At 38.4% G+C, this 24,335-nt stretch overlaps 1 protein-coding gene across 1 annotated transcript in view; it reads right to left on the bottom strand.

Moving 5' to 3' along the window:
• Positions 1-24,335, bottom strand: part of ALK (ALK receptor tyrosine kinase) — a 738,293-nt gene that overhangs the window by 706,397 nt on the left and 7,561 nt on the right. Inside the window, exon 2 of the mRNA XM_036872826.1 lies at positions 5,102-5,106. Within this exon, the coding sequence (XP_036728721.1) occupies positions 5,102-5,106 (5 nt within the window). The remainder of the gene's footprint in view (positions 1-5,101; positions 5,107-24,335) is intronic.

The following is a 24,335-nucleotide window of genomic DNA, read 5'->3' as shown; positions in this document are numbered from 1 at the left end:
GACCCTTATAATTCAAATATTGGTGCATTTAATATTGTCCCAGAGGTCTCTGAGACTGTCCTCAATTCTTTTCATTCTTTTTTCTTTATTCTGCTCTGCAGTAGTTATTTCCACTATTTTATCTTCCAGGTCATTTATCCATTCTTCTGCCTCATTTATTCTGCTATTGATTCCTTGTAGACAATTTGTAATTTCATTTACTGTGTTGTTCATGATTGTTTGTTTGCTCTTTAGTTCTTCTAGGTCCTTGTTAAATGTTTCTTGTATTTTCTCCATTCTATTTCCAAGATTTTGGATCATCTTTACTATCATTATTCTGAATTCTTTTTCAGGTAGACTGCCTATTTCCTCTTTATTTGTTAGGTCTGGTCCTTACCTTGGTCCTTCATCTGCTGTGTGTTTCTTTGTCTTGACATTTTGCTTAACTTACTGTGTTTGGGGTCTCCTTTTCACAGGTTGCAGGGTCGTAGTTCCCGTTGTTTTTGGTGTCTGCCCCCAAGTGGCTAAGGTTGGTGCAATGGGTTGTGTAGGCTTCCTGGTGGAGGGGACTAGTGCCTGTGTTCTGGTGGATGGGGCTGGATCTTGTCCTTCTGGTGGGCAGGTCCATGTCTGGTGGTGCGTTTTGGGGTGTCTGTGACCTTATTATGATTTTAGGCAGCCTCTGTGCTAATGGGTGGGGATGTGTTCCTGTCTTGCTAGTTGTTTGGCATAGGGTGTCCAGCACTGTAGCTTGCTGGTCGTTGAGTGGAGCTGGGTCTTGGCGTTGAGATGGAGATCTCTGGGAGATTTTCGCCATTTGATATTACATGGAGCTGGGAGGTCTCTGGTGGACCAATTGTCCTGAACTTGGCTCTCCCACCTCAGAGGCACAGTCCTGATGCCTGGCTGGAGCACCAAGAGCCTGTCATCCACACGGCCTAGTCCACGTCGCTGTGGGCCTCCCTGCGTTGTCCGAGGGCCTGGCAGCTGCGGCGCAGCCAGACTGCACTAAGAATTTTTTTTAATGCAGGATATTCTTTGATTTTCAACTCCCTTTAAATTCTCAAGTATTTTGCTTTTCCATTTAGAGAAAGACAGGGAAATATCTAAGTATGGCAATGTGTTAAACACACACACATACACACAAATACACACTCTGCTTACACATACTCCTCTTAAAATGCACTTTTTGGGTCAGTATTTTCTATAGAAAGATATAGTATTTGCTTAACAATCAACGGAAGCCATAAAACTCTAACATTTCTATCAGTGGTAAAACCTCAATATATCAAGTCATATGCCCAGGCTCCTTTCTGAAGACTTAATATCAAGGTGTCATCATTATCCATAATACGTTTTTGAATCAGGTCTTAAAACTTCATGTGGCTTTTATGCCTGGAGATAAGGCAGGATTTGGGGTTGGCAAGTTACAGTGGCACACACGAGGACTGCTGGTTGAGCCTAATTCTCTAGGATGATTTAAAACCTTAATTAGCCCTGAAATTTATTATTCAGGATAGCCTCCTCCTCGCCATTTTGCACTGTGAATGCGTGACAACCTAGGAAGGCAGACAACACTGGAGTGAATCAGGGTTCCATTAGGAGATCTTTTTTTTTCATTCTGAAACACACAATGTGAACAAGGGTTAAAAGACAAAGCTTTGCTCTAAAAGAGAATGGGCTGTGAGTTGAAAGTTATATGACTGGAAGTCTTGGCAGAGAGACAAAAACTGAGAATGGAAGCTGCAGCTTCAAGAATCCCTATGCTGTGGCTGTCAGCCTGGCTAAACCGTGGTCCAGCTCCTGTACCATTCCTTCAGAAACCTACTGGATGACTGGTTAAATAATGTGGAAAAGAAATCATGGTCTTTGTAAATGAGTATTGCATGATTGGTCATGGTTTCTTATTTTACTCCTTCTAGATAATATTTGCATTTTAATAGTACTTCCAGAGGCTTAATTCAGGAGGTCCCGCACCATGTTAATTGTGAGCCTCAATCCGGTTAATTACTGGTTTATCAGCAGGTTATTGGCTACTGGCTCTCCTAGGACTTTCTTTATGGCCAATGGGCATTTGAAAGGAGGACCACAGGAGTGAGCCAGTGGCTTTCCAGTATTGCCAATGGCAGGAGTGAAAAGCGGGGGCTGGCTACAGGTTATGGGTCTATGGCTTTCCCTGGCCTTCTATGCATTTCACAGGCATTGTGTTTGGTGCCAGAAGATTCTGGCATATGTCTCTCCATTGTAAGGGGCATAAACTAAATGTCCCATGGGGGTCCACAAACTGTTCCCTGCAATGGTATTATGGGAGTGGCAGAGGGGATGCAAGAAGACACAGACACTGCCATAGAAACAGCCAGGCAAGGCATGCAGTCACAGCTCTGAGGTAGTAAATCTCTCTTGAAGGAGGCAGGGTGGGGGCTATGTGTCTTGGAAGAGTTGACATTTAAGTAGAGATAGAGACTTGAGATATGAAGAGCATTGCCACAGTTGGAGAGGAATGGAAAGGAACCCAAAAGAAGAAATAGCTTGAAAAAAGCACAGAGCTGTGAGGGTGAATTGGGTGTCAACATGAATCGAAATGTGTTGCCCCCAAACTCTTATGTTGAATGTTTAAACCCCATGTAAAAAGATGTGAAAAAAGAGGGAAGAAAAGTGAAGGGAAAGAATACAGAAGACCTAGTTTCTATGTTGTTGATTCCCAACAATAGATCCACAGAGAATCTCTCTCCCACACCTTCCCCCGACTCCAGGCACACCCAGAGTTGTCCATCTCCTGCTGCCACCAGTAGCAGAACCGGTCCATTTTACTCAGTGAGCCCATTTTGATTCCTTCTTCCAGGTTTTAGGTTTAAAAGCACAGGGAAAGACCACATTTCTAACCAAAGATGAAAGAGAAAAGGGTTTCTTTGAAACTGATCAAATGCAATTAAGGCAGAATATCCAATTCACACACCTTTGATTAACCTTTACCTAGAGAGAAATGATTGGTGATTAAGAATTAGATGAGGTGAATAATTATATCAGGAATCTGCTTCCAAGAAATCTCTTTCAGCACTAGAGAAAAAGCTGATAAAAAACAATCATGGCTGTAATAGTGCCTTTTAAGGAGAATAATTAACTTGTAATAAGAATTTTGGCCTCGACTTAAGCCCTGTAAAATAACCCATTTTCATTAACTTCAATTTCAATTAGCATCAATAATGACTGTTCATTTAGAAGTAACCACAGCATCAAGCTCCCTGATGACTGAGCCTGTGACTGCTCAGATTCCAGCTATAAGGTCCTCAGCCTTTGCTGCCAAAGGAGCTGCACAGCCCCAAAGTGGGAAGCTTGGAGTGGACACATTGCAGGACAAGGGAGAATTTGGTCCTCTGAAATATGGAAGTTTCATATGATGCTGAAGTTTGTAGGGACAAAAAAAGAAGGAAGAAGAGGAAGATGAGGAAGAAGAGAGGGGGAAGGAGCAGCCACTGCCATCTCCAGTGGTCTACTAAACTTAATATTTGATGTCCAAGAGCCTATGTAACAGCATGACAGTGAAATTTCTCCTGTCTTCAGCTGAGTTGAATTGGTAATCCAGATGTTCTCTGGGATTGTCCTAAGTGAAAGGAAAGCACCCCTACAAGATATGACCCAGAGGGAATCAAGAGCCTAATATGAAACCTTCTGCCCTTTCTATAACTCCAAAAATTAAAAATGATGATGTGACTACCCAGCAGGCATTTTCCCCCTTCCTTCTTGCTAACAGAGCCTCAACTCTGATCAGGTTTGGGATATCTATGTACTTCAAGAGCACTGCTCTAGACCTGGGAGATGACTACTGAAGAGTTTAAGCCAATGGTTATTAAAGTGTGGCCCCTACACTAACAGAGTACTTGTTAGTAATGCAAATTCTCAGGCCCTACCCTAGACCTACTGACTCAGAATCTCTGGGGATGCAGCCCAGCAATGTCTGTTTTAACAAGCCCTCCCAGTGATTCTGATGCAAGGTCAAGTTTGAGACTATGTGAATTGTGTTATTTGGCATAGTCATGTGAAGTAGTCCTAACAAATGGGACACAAGGGGAAAACCACTAGCAGCCTTTGTAAAAGTTTTCCTTTCTCTTATGAAGGAACAAAGGAGAAACTCTTGCCCTTTTTCAGCTTCATGTGAAGGTGCCTGGAGCTTCTGCAGCCACCCACCCTAAGGAAGGCAGAGTAGAAAGACAGAAAGGACCTGGGTCCTTTAGTTTATCATGTGCTCCTGAATTAACCAACCTTAGAGACACACCAACTCTTGACTTCTCATTATACAAGATCGTTCAGCTACTTTTAGTTGGGTCTTTGTTACTTGCAGACAAAAGCATTTTAACTGATTTCAATGAGAATAAGCATAATCATGGTACAAATAACATCTAGAGATGCACTTACCTTGTGCCAAGTGCTGTGGTGACTGCCTCATGTGCAGCATCTCAATTCATCTTCACAGTTGGCCTCGCCTCCTCATTGACCTAAAATCCTCACTATTAGCAACACTTTGCTGGAAGGCTGTAGTCAACATGCACTGACTGACCTGGGAGTGCTTTGAGGGGCCTGGCCCACTCCAATTTCCCTGTGTTGCCCAGATAATGGGTCTTTCCCAGATACATCTACCCTAAGAGTAGGCCAACTCATCCATTCATTCATGTATTAGATTTCAGAGGAGGAGAAAAAGGTAAGGGGAGGAAAGCATCTGCATGGAGTGCCACCCAAGGGATGTCACTGAAAATGGGTTGCCTAATAGAGAGCCCTGGACACCTGATGGCTATGGACCAAAGAGTGACTGTGTAGTGGACCAGGGTAGGTGGCCAGGGCCACACATCAAGCCATCCTTGCCTTTTATCCCGAACTTGTTAGCTTCTAAGGACTGCAGTCTGCTCCTCTCTCTTCCACACTCCTTTATCCTTGGCCCATAGTTCTTAAATATCCAATATTTAAACACATTTTTTTTAATTTTAAGGAAATTTCAATTTATTTACTTCAAAGTAATTTTTCTAGCACCCACTATGGTACCTTGTATGTAGTTGGTACTTCTATCAATGTCTGTCCACAGTCAACATGAAAATCAGAAGGTGTAATGCAGCCAAACTGTAGTAACCACATGCCCTTGACCAGGCTCCACAGAAGGTCAACGAACAGTATACACAGGATGCCCTGAAAAATGAAGGACCTGGTGCTGTATTTCCTTACCACTCTGCCTCATCCTTCAACCTGTCCACCTCGAGAGAGAATTGTAAGGAGAGAAGAGGGCATCCCACTATGAAAGGGAAAGGAAAAACAAAAGAGAAAGCAGGAAGGAGAGAGGGATGGGAAATGAGTGACCTAGCTGAGGAATATATGGATCTGAGAACTACTGGATTCTCATCTTACCCCACAGGCCTCTGTAAAATTACAATCAAGTGTCTTTTTTTTAAAATAATTTTTGCTTATAATAGGGATGGAAAGGAAGCACAAGCTTGAAACAAGAAAGAAACATTCAGGCTTAGAAACCTAACCCCAGTTAGGGGATCCCAATCCCAGTTCAGTCACTTACTAATTGCATGATCTGGGCAAGTTACATAACCCCTCAGAGCCTCATTTGTGAAACAGAGATTAAAATATCCATCTTTTGCAGCTGTGAAAATTAAATGAGAGAATGACTATAAAGTACCTGGCATATAATAGATGTTCAATAAATGTTAGCACCATGTGTCTTATTTCTCCAACTTCCTCCTCCTCATCATTACCTTATGTAAAGTCAAGTCAATACTCTCTGTACCAGGTAATGCTTGAGAATATCTAAGCAAATTGCTGGGAAATTTTTCTCTTTGAAGGGGAGGAAGAAGAAGATAAACTAAAGAAAATTCAACTTTGACTGCTGTATCTGCTATTTGTGCAAACTCAGTTCAAACCACAAATGAAAACTGAGTGCCAGGAGAGGAGTCCCAACTTCAAGTCCACCCACCAGGTCTGAAAACCCTACTTCATCTGATTACATTATCTGCCAAGCAGCTCTGTCTCTTGCTGAGAATCACTGTTTTACTTAAAAAAAGCTGCAAAACAAACAGTGGGGCTGTCCAGGGAACTGAGAATTTAGCTCTTTAATATTTCCTCCCATAAATATAAATGGTTGCTTTCCTCTAGAGAAAGTTTGTATCCCTCTGATCTCTGAAGGATTGGAGAAGGTGCCAAGAGGATCGTCATATTTTCTGGTGAACATTCCCGATCACCTTAATCTCTTCACTGACAATCTTCTGATCTGACAGAAATAGAGGTTATTGTGTCCCTCAGTTTATAAAGTATTAGGGGAAGGGTGAGTGGATCAGAGAGAAGAACAGAACACAAAAATCATCAGGGAGACAGAGGGGAGGGGGAAAGGGAGAATTACTTTTAATACAGTTGCATAATCCATAATTCAGCAAGCTTTCCATTTCTCTTATCTTCTAAAAAACATGAAATTAAGCCTAAGCAAAGTGCATAATTTATGAGTCTCTGTGCTGATGATTCCCAAATCCCCATGCCTAAACCTGACTTCTTATATGAGTTCTAGTCCCGCATTTCCAATTGCCTACAGAATGTTGCTGCCCGGAATTGGTTATCATCTCAACTCCCCATGCGCCAACGGAACTCAACTCTTCCTCCCAAATTTCTTTTCTTCCCCAATTCTTCTTTCCTATCATATGAACCATTGTTATTCTAATCTTACTGGTAAAAAGTTCTAGAAAAACTTGGATTCCTCCCTCTTTTGCCTCTGACACCGAAGTCTGTTAAGTTTTTCTGGAGTCATCCTTTTCTCCACCATCCCACTTTCCAAATCTTCCCCCACCCTCCACCCCAGATTACAGACTCCAGTCTCTACATACTAATCCAGACTGCACACCATTACCAATTTCATTTTCCTAAAATGCTATTCACATCAGACCTATTGATGCCTGCCTATTTCTTTTCATGAGGAGGTTAAACATTCTTACTTGCTCTCCAAGGCCCTCCTGTCATGTCCTGATCCCATCTTGTCCATCCAACTGTACTTTCCAACACAACATTTCTTCTCCAAACAGAGAAGTCCCAGTAGAGCATGAGGTTCATATTAGGTAATCCAGGAGGACTGGTTGAGTTAATCAAACTGAATTGAGCAACCTTCACTCCATGCTCTATGTTCCATGCTCCCCACTTGGAGTGGTCTCCTTCTTTCATCCTGACTATCCAAATCCTACTCATCTCCAGGACCCATCAAGCCTCAGCTCCATCAGGAAGTCTCTACTCACTAACCCCCTACTTACTGTTCTTTGCTCTAAGACACTTAGCCTTTACATCTACACCCTCTTGTATCATTTCTAATTAAATAGCTGGTGTAATGCTTAATAGGGCTTTCAATTTTACAGAACACTATTCTACATATATAATCTTATTTGAGCCTGTCAACAACCCTGTGAGATTGGAATCATCCCCTGTACTTCACTAGGACTCAAAAGAGCTTAAATGAAGATCATGAAGTTAATTGATGCTGGTGTCAAGTCTTGAATCTCCAACTTTTGACTCCAAATCCTATATTTTTGGTCTTCCTTATTAAACTATAAGTTCTTTAAAGTCAGGGACCACATTTTATGATTACTGTCTTTTACCCTATAGGACTTTACAAAGTTCTAAACACACAAGAGGTCTCTATGATTATCTGCTTAATGGAGAACAATGTTAAGGAAATAGTCAATAAGCCATTAAGAAGTATATATGCATGCATATATTCTTCATGCATTGGAAGAATTAATATTGATAAAATGACCATGCTACCCAAGGCAAAATATAGATTCAGGGAAATCCTTATCAAAATACCAATGGCATTTTTCACAGAACTAGAACAAATAATTTAAAAATATGTATGGAAACACAAAAGAACTCCAATCACCAAAATGATCTTGAGAAAGATCAGAGCTGGAGGCATCACTCTCTCTGACTTCAGATTATGCTACAAAGCTACAGTAATCAAAACACTATGGTACTGGCACAAAAACAGACACATAGATCAATAGAACAGAATAGAGAGCCCAGAAATAAACCCATGCACTTACGGTCAACTAATCTATGACAAAGGAGGCAAAAATATACAATAAAGAAAAGACAGTCTCTTTAATGAGTAGAGCTGTGAAAACTGGATAGCCACATGTAAAACAATGAGATTAGAACATTTTCTCAAACCATATAAAAAAATAAACTCAAGATGAATTAAAGACCTAAATGTAAACCAGAAACCACAAAGCTCCTAGAAGAAAACATAGGCAGAACACTCTGACATAAATCATAGCAATATTTTTTGGATCTGTCTCGTAAGGCAAAGAAAACAAAAGCAAAAATAAACAAATAGAGCTAATTAAACTTAAAAGCTTTTGTACAGCAAAGGAAACCACTGACAAAATGAAAAGACAACCTACTGAGTGGGAGAAAATATTCGCAAATGATATGAATAATAAGGGGTTAATACCCAAAATATATAAGCAGCTCATACAACTCAATATCAAAAAAAAATGACTCAATTAAAAAATGGGCAGAAGACCTGAACAGACATTTTTCCAAAGAAGACATACAGATGGCCAACAGGGACATGAAAAGATACTCAACATCGTTAGTCATCAGGGAAATGCAAATCAAAACCACAATGAGGTATCACTTCACACCTGTCAGAATGGCTATCATCAAAAAGACCAAAAATAACAAATGCTGGTGTGGATGTGGAGAAAAGGTATATTAGTTAGAGGTAAACAATTCTTATCATAATCTGCTAGTTACCAAACATATAAGAATCAGAGAAGGTTATCATTTCCTATCACTGCTCTGTGAAATTCTAATTAACCCTGCAACTGTTTATAGAAATAGGATCTTCCCAGTAATGCTTCAAAACCAGCCCTGGAAATAGGTTTGAATCACAGAATTTTAATAGGAAAGGGATAGTAGAGATTAGAACTCACTTATTTCACATGACAGAAACTACAACTGAGAAAGTTTAGGTGATTTGCCTAGGTTCAAATAGGACAAGTCAGCATATTCTAAAATGAAAACCTAATCCCATGACTCCTGGTCCAAAACTCTCTTCCCTCCTTCCACTGCCTCAACTTACATAGGTTTTCAAACTTCATAGTTAATTATAGAAATAAGGACTTTTTCTGCTATGAAAGTAAAAAAAAAAAATCTTATAGTGAATATCTTAAGAGTTTAGAAATAATCTTCATGACTTAATTAAAATTATTTGACATTAAAAAAAAACAAAGAAAAGATTTGCTGGATCCATATGGAACTCTTAGGAAATGCACAATGGGATGGCACTGATTTTCTGATGACTTTAGCTCTTTAAGCAAATAGGCTGCTTTAGTCTACAACATTTAAAGCTTTCTTTTGGGTTCTTTGCTTAATTGTATTTTATAAAGGATAAACTCTAATTCTGAATATAGCTAAATTTCAGCAAAGATGGTATAAAAAAGAAGGAACAAAAAAATAGTTAGGGGAACCCTTTTATCACTAAAACAACAATAATACTAAAATAGAAGATAATAAATAATATTTTCAGTCCTTTAACCATGTGGCAGGTGCTGTACTAAACTCTTCTTTTACTTATCTCATTTACTCCTCATAAGGACCCTATAAAGCAAGTGCTATAATGATCTCTATTATTACATAATCTCTATTTTACAGATGAGACTTCCAGGAGCAGAAAAATTTTATTGTCTCACTACTTTATGAACTTCTAAGTTCTGGAGTTGAGTACCAGAACCAGAACTAACTTCAGATTCTATTTTCTTAACACAATGCAATGATGTGTCATTTCAGAAGTAAATGGGTTAACTAATGTTCATAGTTCTTTAAAACAAAAACAAAAACAAAAAACACCTTTCAGAGCCTCTACTCTAAAAGGGACGCTGCTGCTTCTGATGATAATTGAGTATGAGGTAGAGTAAAGAATGTCACCCTCCACAGGCTGAAGGTTATATACTTCTATCAGGATTTACAGCTGGAGCAAGATAATTCTCCCTCCTTCTGTTTTAACAGTAAAACGTCTTTAGTAAAATGGGGATAAGTGATTCAAGTAAAAATGCATATATATAATATTTTGTATTTAATCAAAGGACAGGACATGTGGATTGTGGGTCTTTCTCTGGAATGCTACCAAACCACACCACGCAGATATAAAAAACCCAAACACAATTTTGTGTCACAAAATACTTTCTTGATATTATCAAGTGTTCTCATTACTTATCAGGAATCACTTACCACTTCATTCTATTCTGATTTTTCAGAATGCTTTTTCAAAACATTTTCTGTTTTCTGAAATGTAAACATCACTGCTTATGCTGGTCCCTTAAAAGTGTTTATGATTCTCATTGGTCAGAATCTTCATGTAAATTAGACTTAAGTCTAAACTATGTTTCTAAATATTTAAGGACATAAATAATCTCTAGCCATCCTGGCTGTCATTTTAAGCTATTTGACATTTATTGTTCTGAAGAGAAGAAAGGTCAGATGTATCAAATCTGCATTTGTACTTCTTGACATTTTTCTCCAACCAGAGTCTTCCAAACTATGGTATTAAGACTAATACTATGAAAGGAAGGAAGGAAGGAAGGAAGGAAGGGAGGGAGGGAGGGAGGGAGAGAGGGAGGGGAGGTGTGAGGGGAGGGGACTAGAAGGGAAGGAAGGAAAGAGGGAAGGGAGAAAGGGGAGAAACCTTTCCCTGTAGCACATTTCTGACCTTAGCTGCCCATTGTGACACATGCGTATTCAGTGCTTTCCTCCTCAGCTGCATTTGTAAAGCAGATGTGTGGGTACAGAGGGGCTGGAGCATGAAGGGAAAGGCAGGATCTGTGGAATGGAAGGGGATGCATGGCTTCGTGATCTATTTAGCATGACCTTTGCTCATACTTCATGGAATGGATTGAAACCATCTGTCCCCACTCCTGGGCTCTCCATCCTTCATCTCTGCATGGCCCTCTGCACATCTGTCCTCTCTCCAGTCACCCCTGCCTGTTCTTCTGCCCATTCCTACCTCTAAGCTGCTGTATCACAAAGATTCCCAGTTAAGAGCCTCAACGTGCTCCACGATGATCAGATCACAGCAGCAGCAGTTGTCCTCATTTGAAGGACACCCCTTAAGAGGAGAAGGCGTCAGGAGGAAAGAAGCATAGTGAGCACTCTGAAACCCAGAGTTTATGAGGAAAACTGACAAGGGAGGCTAGAACTCTATTTCCTTCACAGCACTCATCAGCTTTTCTTATTATATATGTATTTGTTAATTTGCACACTCAATATGCTTCCCTCCACAGCCTATAAACCCCATGAGGGCAAAGCCTTGGTCTGTTTTATTCATTGCTATCTGTGCATCACCTACCACAGTGTCTGATATTCTGAAGCTGCTCAATAATTATTTGTTGAATTAACAATTTAAAAAAAAAGAAAAGAAAAAGGTGAGAAAAAGGAAGAGAAAGAAAAGAAGGAGGAGACAAAGGAAATTATCCAGCATATGTAGGATAACTGACTTCAAACATTTAAAGGGCCCTCATATTGGAGAAAGGACACTACTTGGGGAACGAATAACAGTCACAAGTAGGAGCAATAAGACATAGCGATTATAGGGGTAGAGTTAAACCGGTTGGGATTCAAATACCAGGTCCTTCTCTCCTTAGCTATGTGACCTTGGCCGGTGACTTAACCTCTCTGAGACTTAGTTATCTGGGAATAACTAATAAAATGGGAATAATAATAAAATCAACCTTACTGTGTTATAGTGAGGACTAAATACAGTAATCTGTAAAACTGTTCAATGGTAGCTGTTACCATTAGTATTAAGTTACGGAGGAGTAGAATTCAGCCAGTATTAAATATTTTTCCAACAGATCTGTCCAGCAAGCACAGGGCAGCCTCATAAAATAGTGATTCCCCATCTCCCGGACATATTTTAAAAGCTGAAATGGCAGGAACACTATTAAAGAAGAGACTGCAGAAGCAGACAGAGCCTGGATGGAATGGCATCTGAGGCCTGTATAAGAGTCTGCAATGCCTAGATTGAGTGGTCTTGCTACACAATTATCCCCTTTCTTTCTGGTACCTGAAGCTTCCTTTCTCTTTAGCTTTTCCCCTTCTGATTTTCAACATTAAGAAGTTTCATCTATCCTTAACACACCCTTTCTTCATTCTGCTGAATCCTCTAACATCACTGACATCTCAGTCTCTTTCTCTTCTCTTCTTCCTTTCACAGATAGACTCCTTGAACTACTACGTAAGCACATTTTGCTCCAATTTCTCAGCACTGCCTCTAAACTTCCTTGTGCCTATGCCTGCTCTCCAGAAGGTTCTTGGTCAAACACAATGACCTTTCTACTCCATCTATGGAACATCTGTCTCCCTCAGTTTCCATGACACCACACAATCCAGCGGCCTCTCTTCCTTCTTGTAAGAAAGTTCTTTCTGATAACATCATTGACTCCATTCCACTGCCTAATTATGAACTTTCTTAAATCTTAGGTGTGACCTTCCTTCCATGTAAATAGCTCCCACATCCATATCTTCTGTCTGGACCTCTCACTTGTTCCTGCTTCCACTCCATATCTCCATGTGCATACCAGATAACCTGATCCTCAGATGGATGCCCACTACAACTGTTATCATGCTAGCCACTCTCCCCCAGACCAGATCCTCATTCTAACTGTCTGCTTTATGAGTAACACTACCAGTCTACAGCGTCCCCGGCCCAAAACCTTAGACCTTTGACTTCTTCCTTTTTGTTCCCCTCACATCTCGGTGTCTCTGAGTCTCTCATTCCTGAGCCAGTGGGACAGCCTCTCAGGGCTCAGATCCAACTACCAGCCCTCCCTGTGGTCCAGGCCTGAAACCCATGACCAAACTACATTTCCTAAAGAATCTTCAGTCAATGTGCAATCAACATGCATCACCCCTACTCAAGAACTAAACACTTTGATTTCTTCAGCATCAAATGTAAATTCTTGACTCAATAAGGCAGTCCCACATCTAATTCAGAGTATCTGACTCAGTACCCATCTCCTCAACCCCCAATACTCCTTAGACCTTTCTGTTCTGGCTAGTCCTACTTTCTTACATACACACACACACACACACACACACACACCACAGAGTCAGTCTGTCTCTCTCTCTTTCTCTCTCTAACCAGTTGTTCTTCCTCTGGGCATTATTTTCTGTTATTGCCCCAACTTGAAAGGTCCTTTGCCCTTCTCTTTTTCAAGTTTAATTATGTACTCACTCCAAAACCTCTCAAATCACCTCCTTCTGGACGTTTTTTCTAACTCACTTCTATCGTAATCCCAAAAGAAAACCATCATTCTCAGTAGATATCCTTTGACTTGACTCCTTGCCAAAAGGTAATAAGTTTATTCTTTCTAAAATTTCAGAGGTATAATTTCCTGTCTCAGAGGAACTTCACCCCTCCTATCATGCACTGAACAAGTGGAGCTCATCAGACTAAAGGAATGGTTTAGGAATGGTAAAGGAATGGTTTTTGGGATCTGGAGGTACAGACTGAACCTGTCCCTAATCACCCCAGCAGGAACTGACCTCTCCAAGCCTCCACTGAACCACTATAACCACCTGCATCATTTGTTCACCATTCAAGTGCTACCTTTCACTGGAGTTATTTATTAGCATGCCTTGTCAGCCTTTTCTCCCAAGCTAGTTGCGAACTCCTCCTGGGAGAAAGAGATTGTATTTCATTCAACTTGGTAAGTGCTCAGTAAAAAAACAAACCAATAAATAGCATTTCCTCAAGCAAAAGTTCAAACTTATAGGTATCCATAAAAAGTATCCCTTTGTCTGATTTCTCTTTGGTGAGCCCTCTCATCTATATCTCTATGTGTCTCTGGAAACAAACCAATATGACTCTGATCTCCAAATTCACCATACAGACGCCCAGCCATGATGGAGTACTCAACAAGCACTGGATTAACCCTTCTGTCATAAAAAGCTGTAAAATTATAAAAAGCTGACAAAATATATGAAAAAAACTGTTTTTATTGGATAATCAGTAGCACACGATTATAATCCTTGAGAGAGGGAAAATAAAATGCGGTAGGCCTTAGCACTGCCCTGATTTTCTGCCTGGAGGCATTTACCACACCCTGATACAGGAAGGAGAGATCCAAATAGAGCGTGGTGGTCTCACAGGCCTGAGGTAATAGACAGCAGAGTTTGAGAAGGCTGATGCAGCTTGAATTATCAGGGAGCGAACCAGAGAAGGAACATCTAGATGGAGAGAGATAAAACACTCCATAAAACTGCACAGAGGTCCCCTTGAGTCTTTGGCTGAGTATTAAGTTGCATTCATAGGATGAGATTACACAAGGCTGGGTAAAGAATAGCTACCAGGAAAAGAACATCTTTGAGGGAAGTGCAAGCTGAAAAACTTCTGCAGCTCACACAGAATTGGGAAATGTTTAAGTGCTTAATAACCAGAGTAGAAAACCTCATTGAACACTTGAGGCTTTCAGTGGAGACCACAGAAAGGCCAAATCTTAAGACAACACCTAAATTAACCATAGAATAAAGGCTCCTCTAAACTCCTTTAGTAAAACTTGACAATAATCCTCGAAAGTATCAAATCGATAGGCAAGTAAATTAACTGCCTGGCAAACAAAACTTAACAGTCTTTAAATGAAGACAACAAAATCCACATACTAAACAATGTAATATTTATAATACGCAACAGCCAATAAAAAATTACTAGGTATACAAAGAAGCAGGAAAATGTGACATTTAACCAAGAGAAAACCTGGTCAATAGAAACAGACACAGAAATGACAGAAATAATTTAATTAGCAGAAAGGAACTTAAAAAATTATAACAGTCAATGTTTACTGAGTGCTTATTATGTGCAAGGCACTACTGTTTTAAGAGCTTTAGGTATTATCTCATTTATTCTCACAATAGCGCTCCAAGAGAGATAATCTCTTTGTACCATTTTGAGGAAACTAAAGCACAGAAAGGTTAATAAGTAACTTGCCTAGGATCAGCCCAGCTTGTAGGCATTAAGGCTAAGATCTGAACCCAGGAAGTCTGATTCTAATGGCTGTGCTCTTTCCCATGGTACCAGACTGCCTCAGAAAGAACTTTAAAGCAGCTATTATAAATATGTTCAGGACTTTTAAAAAAACATAAACATAATGAGGAGAGAAACATAAATGGAAGTAGATATTCTAGAGTTAAAAAAATATATAATATTGAAACTGAAAATATATTAGATGGGCTGGTTTATCAGCAGATTAGATGCTGTAGAAGAAAAGGGAATGAACTTTGGGCTTCCCTGGTAGTGCAGTGGTTAAGAATCCACCTGCCAATGCAGGGGACACAGGTTTGAGCCCTGGTCCGGGAATATCCCACATGCCATGGAGCAATTAAGCCCATGCACCACAACTACTGAGCCTGTGCTCTGAAGCCCATGAGCCACAGCTACTGAGCCCACGTGCCACAACTACTGAAGCCCGTGTGCCTAGAGCCTGTACTCCACAACAACAGAAGCCACCGCAATGAGAAGTCCCTGCACTGCAATGAAGAGTAGCGTCTGCTTGCTGCAACTAGAGAAAGCCTGTGCGCAGCAATGAAGACCCAACGCAGCAAAAATAAACAAATAAAAAAATAAATAAATTTATTTTTTTAAAAAAGGGAGTGAACTTTAAAACAAGCAAAAAAATCTATCCAGACAAAAGTGGAGAGAGAAAGAGGGCTGAAAAAAAATTAATAGACCCTTAATGAAATGTGGGAATACATTAATTGTATAACATAATTGTAATTAGATTCTTAGGAATAGGGAGCAGAAAAAATGTTTGAAAAATTTCCAAATATAATGAAAAATATAAACCTACAGAACCAAGAGTTGCTCAGCAAATCCCAAGCAAGAAAAACATAAAGAAAACCACCATACACATAATAATCAAATTGCTGAAATCCCATGATAAACACAAAATCCTAAAGCAACCATGGGATGGTAGGGAGGGAAACAGAAGGGGAAATACAGATAAAAATTTCTCTGACTTCTGATCAGAAACAATGCAAACCATGTAACAATAGGACAACACTAAAGTGCTATCAACCTAAAAGTATATCCAGTGAAAATCTTCAGAAATAAAAGCAAAATAAAGACACTTTCAGCAAACAGAATCTGAGCAAATTTAAATACAGAAGAATGGTACAACACTAAATATTAATGGATGAAAGAAAAATATTGTAGATGGAAAGTGATTCAAAAAGGAACAAGGAACGTCTACTACAGCCAAGATGGAGTAAGCCCACTAAATCCTAATATCCTACAGTTGACAACCAAAAACTCTGGACAAAATACAAAAACAACTATCAAGGGACTCTGAGAAGTAAATAAAACCAGGAATATTGAGGAAGAAAGTCAAAACTTGGAAAAGCAACTCATAAGGATACCTGGAGAAATCCTTTCTTTCCGGCCAAAAGGCCAGGAAAAGGGCCCTGTGATCCAGAGAGTATGGAGGGAGATCTCCACTTCTTTGCTTGTTCTTCTCTTTTTTTCTCATTTCACGATAAGCCCTCAAGAGAGTTAGCTTAGCTGGCGGTGTCAGCAGCCAAAATTCTAACAGAAACTCTGTAAAAAACACATCTTTCAGGCCAGAAGACTGGGTAAAAGGGACCCCTTCAGGCCAAAGAGTACGGAGGGAATCCCTGTTTTGTTTCTCTTTATCTCTCTGTTTTGCCTGAAGGCAACCCTAGTTGCGGGAGTTGTGCCACAGTAGTACAAGTGGGTAAAACTGTGAGTTTAAGGAAAATCTAGAAGAGGAGAGAGATGGAGAAGGAAATATGTTAATTCTGTAAAGAAAATGACCCAAGGTTCCAGCTCACCTGTGAGCAGCACTTGTGTGGACAGACTCAAAGCAACAAAACAAAGGCTTTAAGAACAAAACCAAGGTTTAAACCACACTCAAATGTCAGACCAAACAACATAATGTTCAAATTTTCCAGGACGCAACCTAAATCTACTCAATATGTAAAGAAGAACAAAAATAGTGACCAATTCTTAAGAAGAAAGATAATCAACAGATGCCAAAAACAAGATGATCAGTTGCTGAAATTATCAAAGACTTTAAAGAAGCTGTTATACCTATGTTCCATGAGGTAAACATAAACATTCTGGAAAAGAGATGGAAAGGTGGTTCTCAGTAGGTAAATAGAAATTTTTTTAATGAAAAATTTAAACTGAAAAATATATCTAAAATAAAAAATTATCACAAAATGGAGATGACAGAGTAAAGATTCAGTAAACTTGAAGACAGATCATAGAAACTGTCCAATCTGCAGACTGAAAGAAAAAAATTTTGAAAAAATAAATTAGCAGAGCCTCAAGAGCATGTGAGACAACATCAAAAGGTCTAATAGTTGTGCAATTAGAGTACCATAGGGGAGTAGAAAGGTATTGGTGCAGGGGAAAAAAAATGAGAAAATAATGGCTGAAAAACTCCCCAAATATCATGGAAGACCTAAACTTACAGATCAAGAATCTCAACAAATTGCAAAGAGGAGAGAATCAAATAAAATTTCATGCACAGATTCATCATAATAAAACTTCTGAAAACCAATGACAAAGGAAAAATCTTGAAAATAGCTACATACAGGGAAGAACAATTTAATGACAGAATGCTCACCAGAAACTATGAAAGAGAGGAACAACATTCTTAAAGAGCAAAAAGAAAAGAACTGTCAACCCAGAACTCTGTGCCCAATAAAAATATTCATCATAAATGAAGAGGGAATAAGGACATTCAGATAAGGGAAAAACTAAGAATTTGTTACCAGAAGGCCTGTTCTAAAAAAAATTCGAAAGGGAATTCTTTAGATTGATGGAAAATGATAAAATAGGGAAATTTGGAGGTTTAAGAAAGAAGGAAAAACAAAAGAAATGGTATGTATCTGAGTAAATATAAAGGACCAGTTTTCTCCTCTTAAGTTATTTAAAATATGAATAACTGCTGAAAGAAAAAATTATAAATATTTTCTAGCAGGATTTCAAGTTCTGTAGATATAACATATATGACAACTATAATATTAAGGGGGTGGGTAAAGGGACATATATAGTTGTAAGCCTTCCATATATTACTTGAAGTACTAAACTGTCAACTCAAAATAAACTGTGAAAGTCTATACATATATAAAATCCCAAGAGCAAACACTAAAATAACAATACAAACAGATGTAGCCAAAAAATAGATAAATTAAAACTGAAAAATATTCAAGTAACTCAAAAGGTGCCAGGAAAGGGACAAGAGAAGAACAAAAAACAGAGAGAGAGAATAATAATGATAATAATAATAATAAAAATGGTAGATCTAAATCCAACCATATCAAATATAACATTAAATACAAGTGGTCTAACACACCAAGTAAAAGATAGACATTGTGAGACTGAATTTTAAAAAACACATAAAATCCAACCATATGTTTTCAATAAGAAAGATACTTTAAATAAATATATAGATTAAAAGTAAAAGGATAGAACAGATATACCATGTAAGCACTAATCAAAAGAAAGCTGAATGGCTATATTAATATCAAAGAAACTTCAAAATATGAATATCATTAGAGATAAAAAGAGATATTGCATAAAATCAAAGAGGCAAATTATGAAGAATACATACCAATCCTAAATGTGTAGGCACATAATAACAGAGCTTCAAAATAACAGAGCTTCAAAATAGAGAAGCAAAACATGATAGAATTGAAAGGAGAAAGAGGCAAACAAAAACCTAGAGACTTCAGCACTCCTCTATTGGTGACACATATAACAAACAGACAGAAAACCAAGGATATAAAAGACCTGAACAACACTATTAACAAAATTGACCTAATTGACATTGATTGAACATTCCACCCAACAATAACAGAAAACATGTTATTTTCAAGTATACATGGAAATTCAGCAAGATAAGGGCCATAAAATAAACCTTAACAAATTTTAAATTATTGAAAGCAAACCAAATATATTCTCAGACCATATCAGAATTGAACTAGCAATCAGTGAAAGAAAGATATCTGGAAAATCCTCCAAATATTAAGAAATAAAACATATTTATACATAACCATGGGTCAAAGAGAAAGCCAAATGGAAAATTAGAAAATACTTTAATTGAATGTAAATGAAATTTCATTACAACATAATGAAATTTGTACGATGCAGCTAAAGCAGTTATTAGGGGGAAATTTTAGCATTACATGATTTTATTTGAAATAGAGGGAAAAAATCTCAAATCAATGATCTTAAGAAACTAGAAACAATTAGAGCAAATTAAACCCAAGGCAAACAAAATGAAGGAAAGATAATAAAACCAGAGCAGAAATCAATGAAATTTGAATAAGAAAAATAATATAGAAGAAATCAATATCACAAAAGTTTTTTTTTAATTCAATAAAATTGGTAAATTGGTCATTCTCTAGCCAGAATGATGACAAAGAAAAGAGAGAGATGATGCAAATTACCAGCATCAAGAGTAAAAGAAGGGACATCACTACTGACCCTACAGACATAAAAAAAATAAGGGAATATTATGAACAACCTAACTTGCATTAATTCAACAAATTAGATGAAATGAACCAATTTCTTTAAGGATACAAACAAACTGCTAAAATTCACTCAAAAATAAACAGATAATCTGAATAATCCTATAATTATTAAATGAATCTACTTAGTAATTAAAAACCCTCCAGCAAAGACTACACCAGGCCAAGATGGCTTCAGTAACAAATTCTACTAAAAATAATTGAAGAAAGAAAAAACTACAATTCTCTTCCAGGAAAAAGAAGAGGGAGCACTTCCCAACTCATTTTATGATCCCAGCATTACCTAGACCCTAAAGCTTGTCAAAGACACGAAAAGAAATCTATAGACCAGTAATCTTCCTGAACATGCAGAAATCCTCAACAAGGTATTAGTGAGCTGATCCAACAATATGTAAAAAGGAGAATAAGTCATGCCCATGTGGGGTTTATCCAGGGAATTTAAAGCTAATTCAACATTTGAACATTAAATACTGTAGTTCATCATATTTATCAAAAAAATAAAGTAGAAGTAGAAAAACCATATGATCACCTCAATAGATGCTCAGTCTGAGGGAAGCCAGACACCAGGTCACAAGGATGTTCCAACAGTCCTGTGGAGAGGACCACCTGGTGAAGAACTGAGACCCCATCAGTAGCCACCATCAGATGGCCAGCCATGTGATCAAAGCACCTTGTAAGTAAATCCTGCAGCCACAGTCAAGCTTTAAGATGACTGCAGTTTTGGCTGATATCTGCCCGCAATCTGACCACAATGAGAGACTCCACGCAAAAAGCACCAAGTCAGGCTGTTCCCAAATTCCTAACTCACAGGAACTATAAAAGATAATAAATTATTTATTATTATTTTCAGCCACTAACTTTAGGGGTGATTTCCTATGCAATGTTGGATAACCAATACATAGAAATACAAATTAAAACCACAATGAAATGCCACCACACATTGACAATAGCAAGTATTTTCAAGGATGTGGATGGAGCAAGTAGAACTCTCATACATCACTGATGAGAGTATAATATGGTACAGCTACCTTGGAAAAATAGTTTTGCAATTTCTAATAATGTCAAACATGCATTTACTATACAATCCAACAATTCCATAATTGATTTAAGAGAATTGACAACATATGTCCACAAAATGAATTATACACAAAATGTTCATAACAGCTTTAGTCATGAGAGTGCCAAACTTGAAACAATTTAATGGTCCATCAACAGATGAATGGATAAATAAATTGTAATACAGTTGACGCTTAAACAATGCAGAAGTTAGGGGCACCTACCCTCCTTACAGTTGAAAATCTGCATATAACTTATATTCGGCCCTCCCAATACAGGGTTCAGTTCCTCCATATCTGTCGTTCCACATCAGTGGATTCAAACCACTGCAGACTGTGTAGTATTTACTGTTGAAAAAAATCCACATATAAGTGGACCCTCGCACTTCAAACCCGTGTTGTTCAAGGATCAACTTGTATGTTCATACAATGAGATACTATTCAGCAATAAAAAGAAACAAACTACTAATACATACAACTACACAAAAAAATCTTAAAAGCATTGGAATTCTAAGTGAAAGAAGCCAGACACAAAACAGAATATACTGTATGACTCCATTTATATGAACCTCCAGAATAGACAAAACTAATATATTGCGATAGAAATAAAATCAGACATTGCCTAGGGCAGGACGTACAGGGGGTTCACTGCAAAAGGTCAAGAAAGACCTTTTAGGGGTTGACAGAAATGTTCTATATACTGTAATAGTTAAGACGGTGATTACACAGATGTATACATTTATCAAACAAATCAAACACTTAAAATAGGTGCATTTTATTATATGTGAATTATACTTCAATAAAATTGAAAATGACCATTATATAATGTTGGTCGTAAGTTCAGACACCAGGGCAAAAATAATCCTTCCAGACCAAAAATAATCAAGTGTTCCTTCCCTCCTCCTTCCCTCCCCATCTCCCCTCTCTTTCTGTCACTCTTTTGGTCTCTTTTTCTATATCTATGCATTGCAGTGTCCAGAAGATAATTCCTGCCTTCTATTTTCCTGGGTTACCTCTTCTTATACATTCCTCAGTTTCTCCACTTATATCTCTGTCATTCTCATTTTTCTCTCTCTCTTTATATAAATATTGTTGTGTTTCTGCCCACCTTTTTCTGTCCCCTCTACATTTTTTTCTCTTCTTTGACCTGAATATAAGACCAAAGAGTTTTGAAATTTTTGATTTATTTATTGAATATTTCATTTGTTAATTTTGACTGAGTGGTAGAAATATTTGTTTTATTTAAAATGTTTTACTTATTTAAAATAAAATTAAGAGTTATTACATGTAACTTACATGGTCTTTGGTTGTTACTTTTCCCTCTGTGAGTTAATGACCTCATTTGTAACAAGGCCCCCCCTTCCCTGCTTTAGGAAGCTTTTGAAGAATCCATTCTGGCCACCAATGGAAGAAATATAATCAAGAACTGGGGAAAAAATTAACACTTGTTGAATACCAACTGTGTGTCAGGGCTTACTACATGCCTTATCCTATTTAATTCTCACAGTAACCCTGGGAGGTGGGTATTATTTTTCTCACTTTACAAATAAGAAAAACTGAAGGTCAAAGAAGAAAATAAGTAGCCTTGGGCTTCAACCCCAAATCTTTGACTTATTATTTTACCCATTATTTAGAATAGGACCTTTTACTTTTGATTTTGCACAAGTCCAATTCCTTGATAGGAAAATGTATAAATAAATGGTGTTATGTTCATATAAAGGAATACAACGCAGCAATTTAAGAAAAAGAAAGAAAGAATGCTTGTACACACAACGACATTGATGAACCCCACAGAAATCATGTTGAGTAAAAAAAGCCAGACACAAAATAGTACTTATGATATGATTCCAACTACATGAAATTCAAAAATAGACAAAACTAATGGATGATAAGGATGGTTACCTTAGTTAGGGGGTGGATACAGACTGCAAAAGGGCAGGAGCAAGCTTTCTGGGGATGCTAGAAATGTTCTGCATCTTCATCTGGATGGTGATTATATGGATGCTGTATATGTGAATTACCATCAAGCTGTACACAAGATCAATGCACTCAATCCACTTTATTGTATTTGTTGTCCCTTAATTAAAAAACAAATCATTTTCTGATGCTAAAATACAGGTTCCTACGTCCCACTACCAGAGATCCATTTCCAGAAAATTCTGGAATTGAGCAAACTGATTTTAATGAAAGAACCTCACTTTAGGAACCTTGGGGAAGGGCTACACAACCCCTTCTCAGTTCTTCTGGGCTGTTAACTGAAACTTAAGGCCTGCCTCAAACTCTGGGACCTTGTACAGCTGCTCCTAACGCCAAGGGTTGGCTGAAACCATGGATGGATAAAGCAGAATCTCAGTACCTTTCATGATCTTGTATATTAATTTTTTCTACTGCCCTATATATTTATTTCTGAATAATCCAGACTGAAGCCTTCCACATAGGTTATCTCATACAATTCTCATAGCGAATCCATGAGTTAGTCAAGACAAGATCTGTATTCTCTCCTTTAGGAACAAACACCCAGAGGCTCAAGGAGTTTAAGGGAGTTGCATACTATTTCAAATCCAATAAAGGAAAATATCGTAATAGAATCTAGGCCTCCTAGCTCCTAATCAAGTGTTCTGTTCACTGAAGAATACTTATTTTAATTATCTGGGCTGAGAATGTAAAAAGGATCCATAGAGGAATTCTGCCCATGCCCACCCTCATGAACCTATATTCCAGGGAAAACTGAATAAAACATAAATAAGAGAAAAAGAAAAATATAGCCAATGGTTTAGATTTTCCTTCTGATTTCTTTTGGCTAGTTGCCTGATTTCCTTAAAGCTTGCTTAGATTTCCTTTTTTTACTTTCATACTTTTTTTTCATACCTACCCTTTAGCATTTTCCTTACTCCAGGGAATTCTGACTGCCTACCTCTTCATGCACCTGTTGTTACTTAGCCAGAAAGGGACGATTCAAGGAAAAAGACCCTTAATTAACCATTTGGTTAGGTGAATCTGCCCCAAGGGAGCTCTCCTCCTGCCCTGTTCTGGGGCCTCCCACTTTCTGGAATGCCTAGGTTATATCACTAAATGAATCTGACAGAATTTCCCTGGGAAAGGACCCGAGCTCAGAACAGTCCAGCTGGAAAATTCATCACAAGATTTACTGAAGAAAAAAAAAGTTGTTCTGAGAAATGTGGCTCACCCAAAAAGGCACTGGGTTACCTCCCCCCCTCTACTACCTCACCACTGGCCAGCACTCACTTTTAACTGCTCCTATCTCACACCTTTACTGTGTGAAAGAGCCCAGGTCATCACTAGGTTAAGAAACACTGGCCACAACCTAGATCGGAGGGCAAGGCAATGGCTCTAAGGAAGAAGGCATCCACAGGGCTCCTTGCTAGTTCTATTTGCAGCTCTCCCACATGACCCCTGGACCTATAACCATCCTCACCAACACCCATCTTCTTCTACTCCCAAACAGAGATGATGTCCATGTGCATCTTTTGGAGGCAATGGCTCATCTCTGGCTCACAAAAAAACCCACCACCTATAAAATCCAGTGTAGATGCTTAACAGCTTATTTTAGGTTGAGGTACTTTCCTAAGTCAGCCTCCCATTCAAGTCCCTGGGCTATGTGTCTCCATGGAATTTCAAAGATTTAATTGCTTTTCATGGGCTCATGTCCATTAACCATTTAGGACTTTCCATCTCTCCATCTGACAATGAAGAGTGAGGCTA

This window comes from Balaenoptera musculus, chromosome 13, assembly GCF_009873245.2.
Source record: "Balaenoptera musculus isolate JJ_BM4_2016_0621 chromosome 13, mBalMus1.pri.v3, whole genome shotgun sequence".
NCBI classification, from domain to species: domain Eukaryota; kingdom Metazoa; phylum Chordata; class Mammalia; order Artiodactyla; family Balaenopteridae; genus Balaenoptera; species Balaenoptera musculus.
Note: the sequence above shows the minus strand (reverse complement) of the source record. Positions and strands in the feature narration are given on the sequence as shown.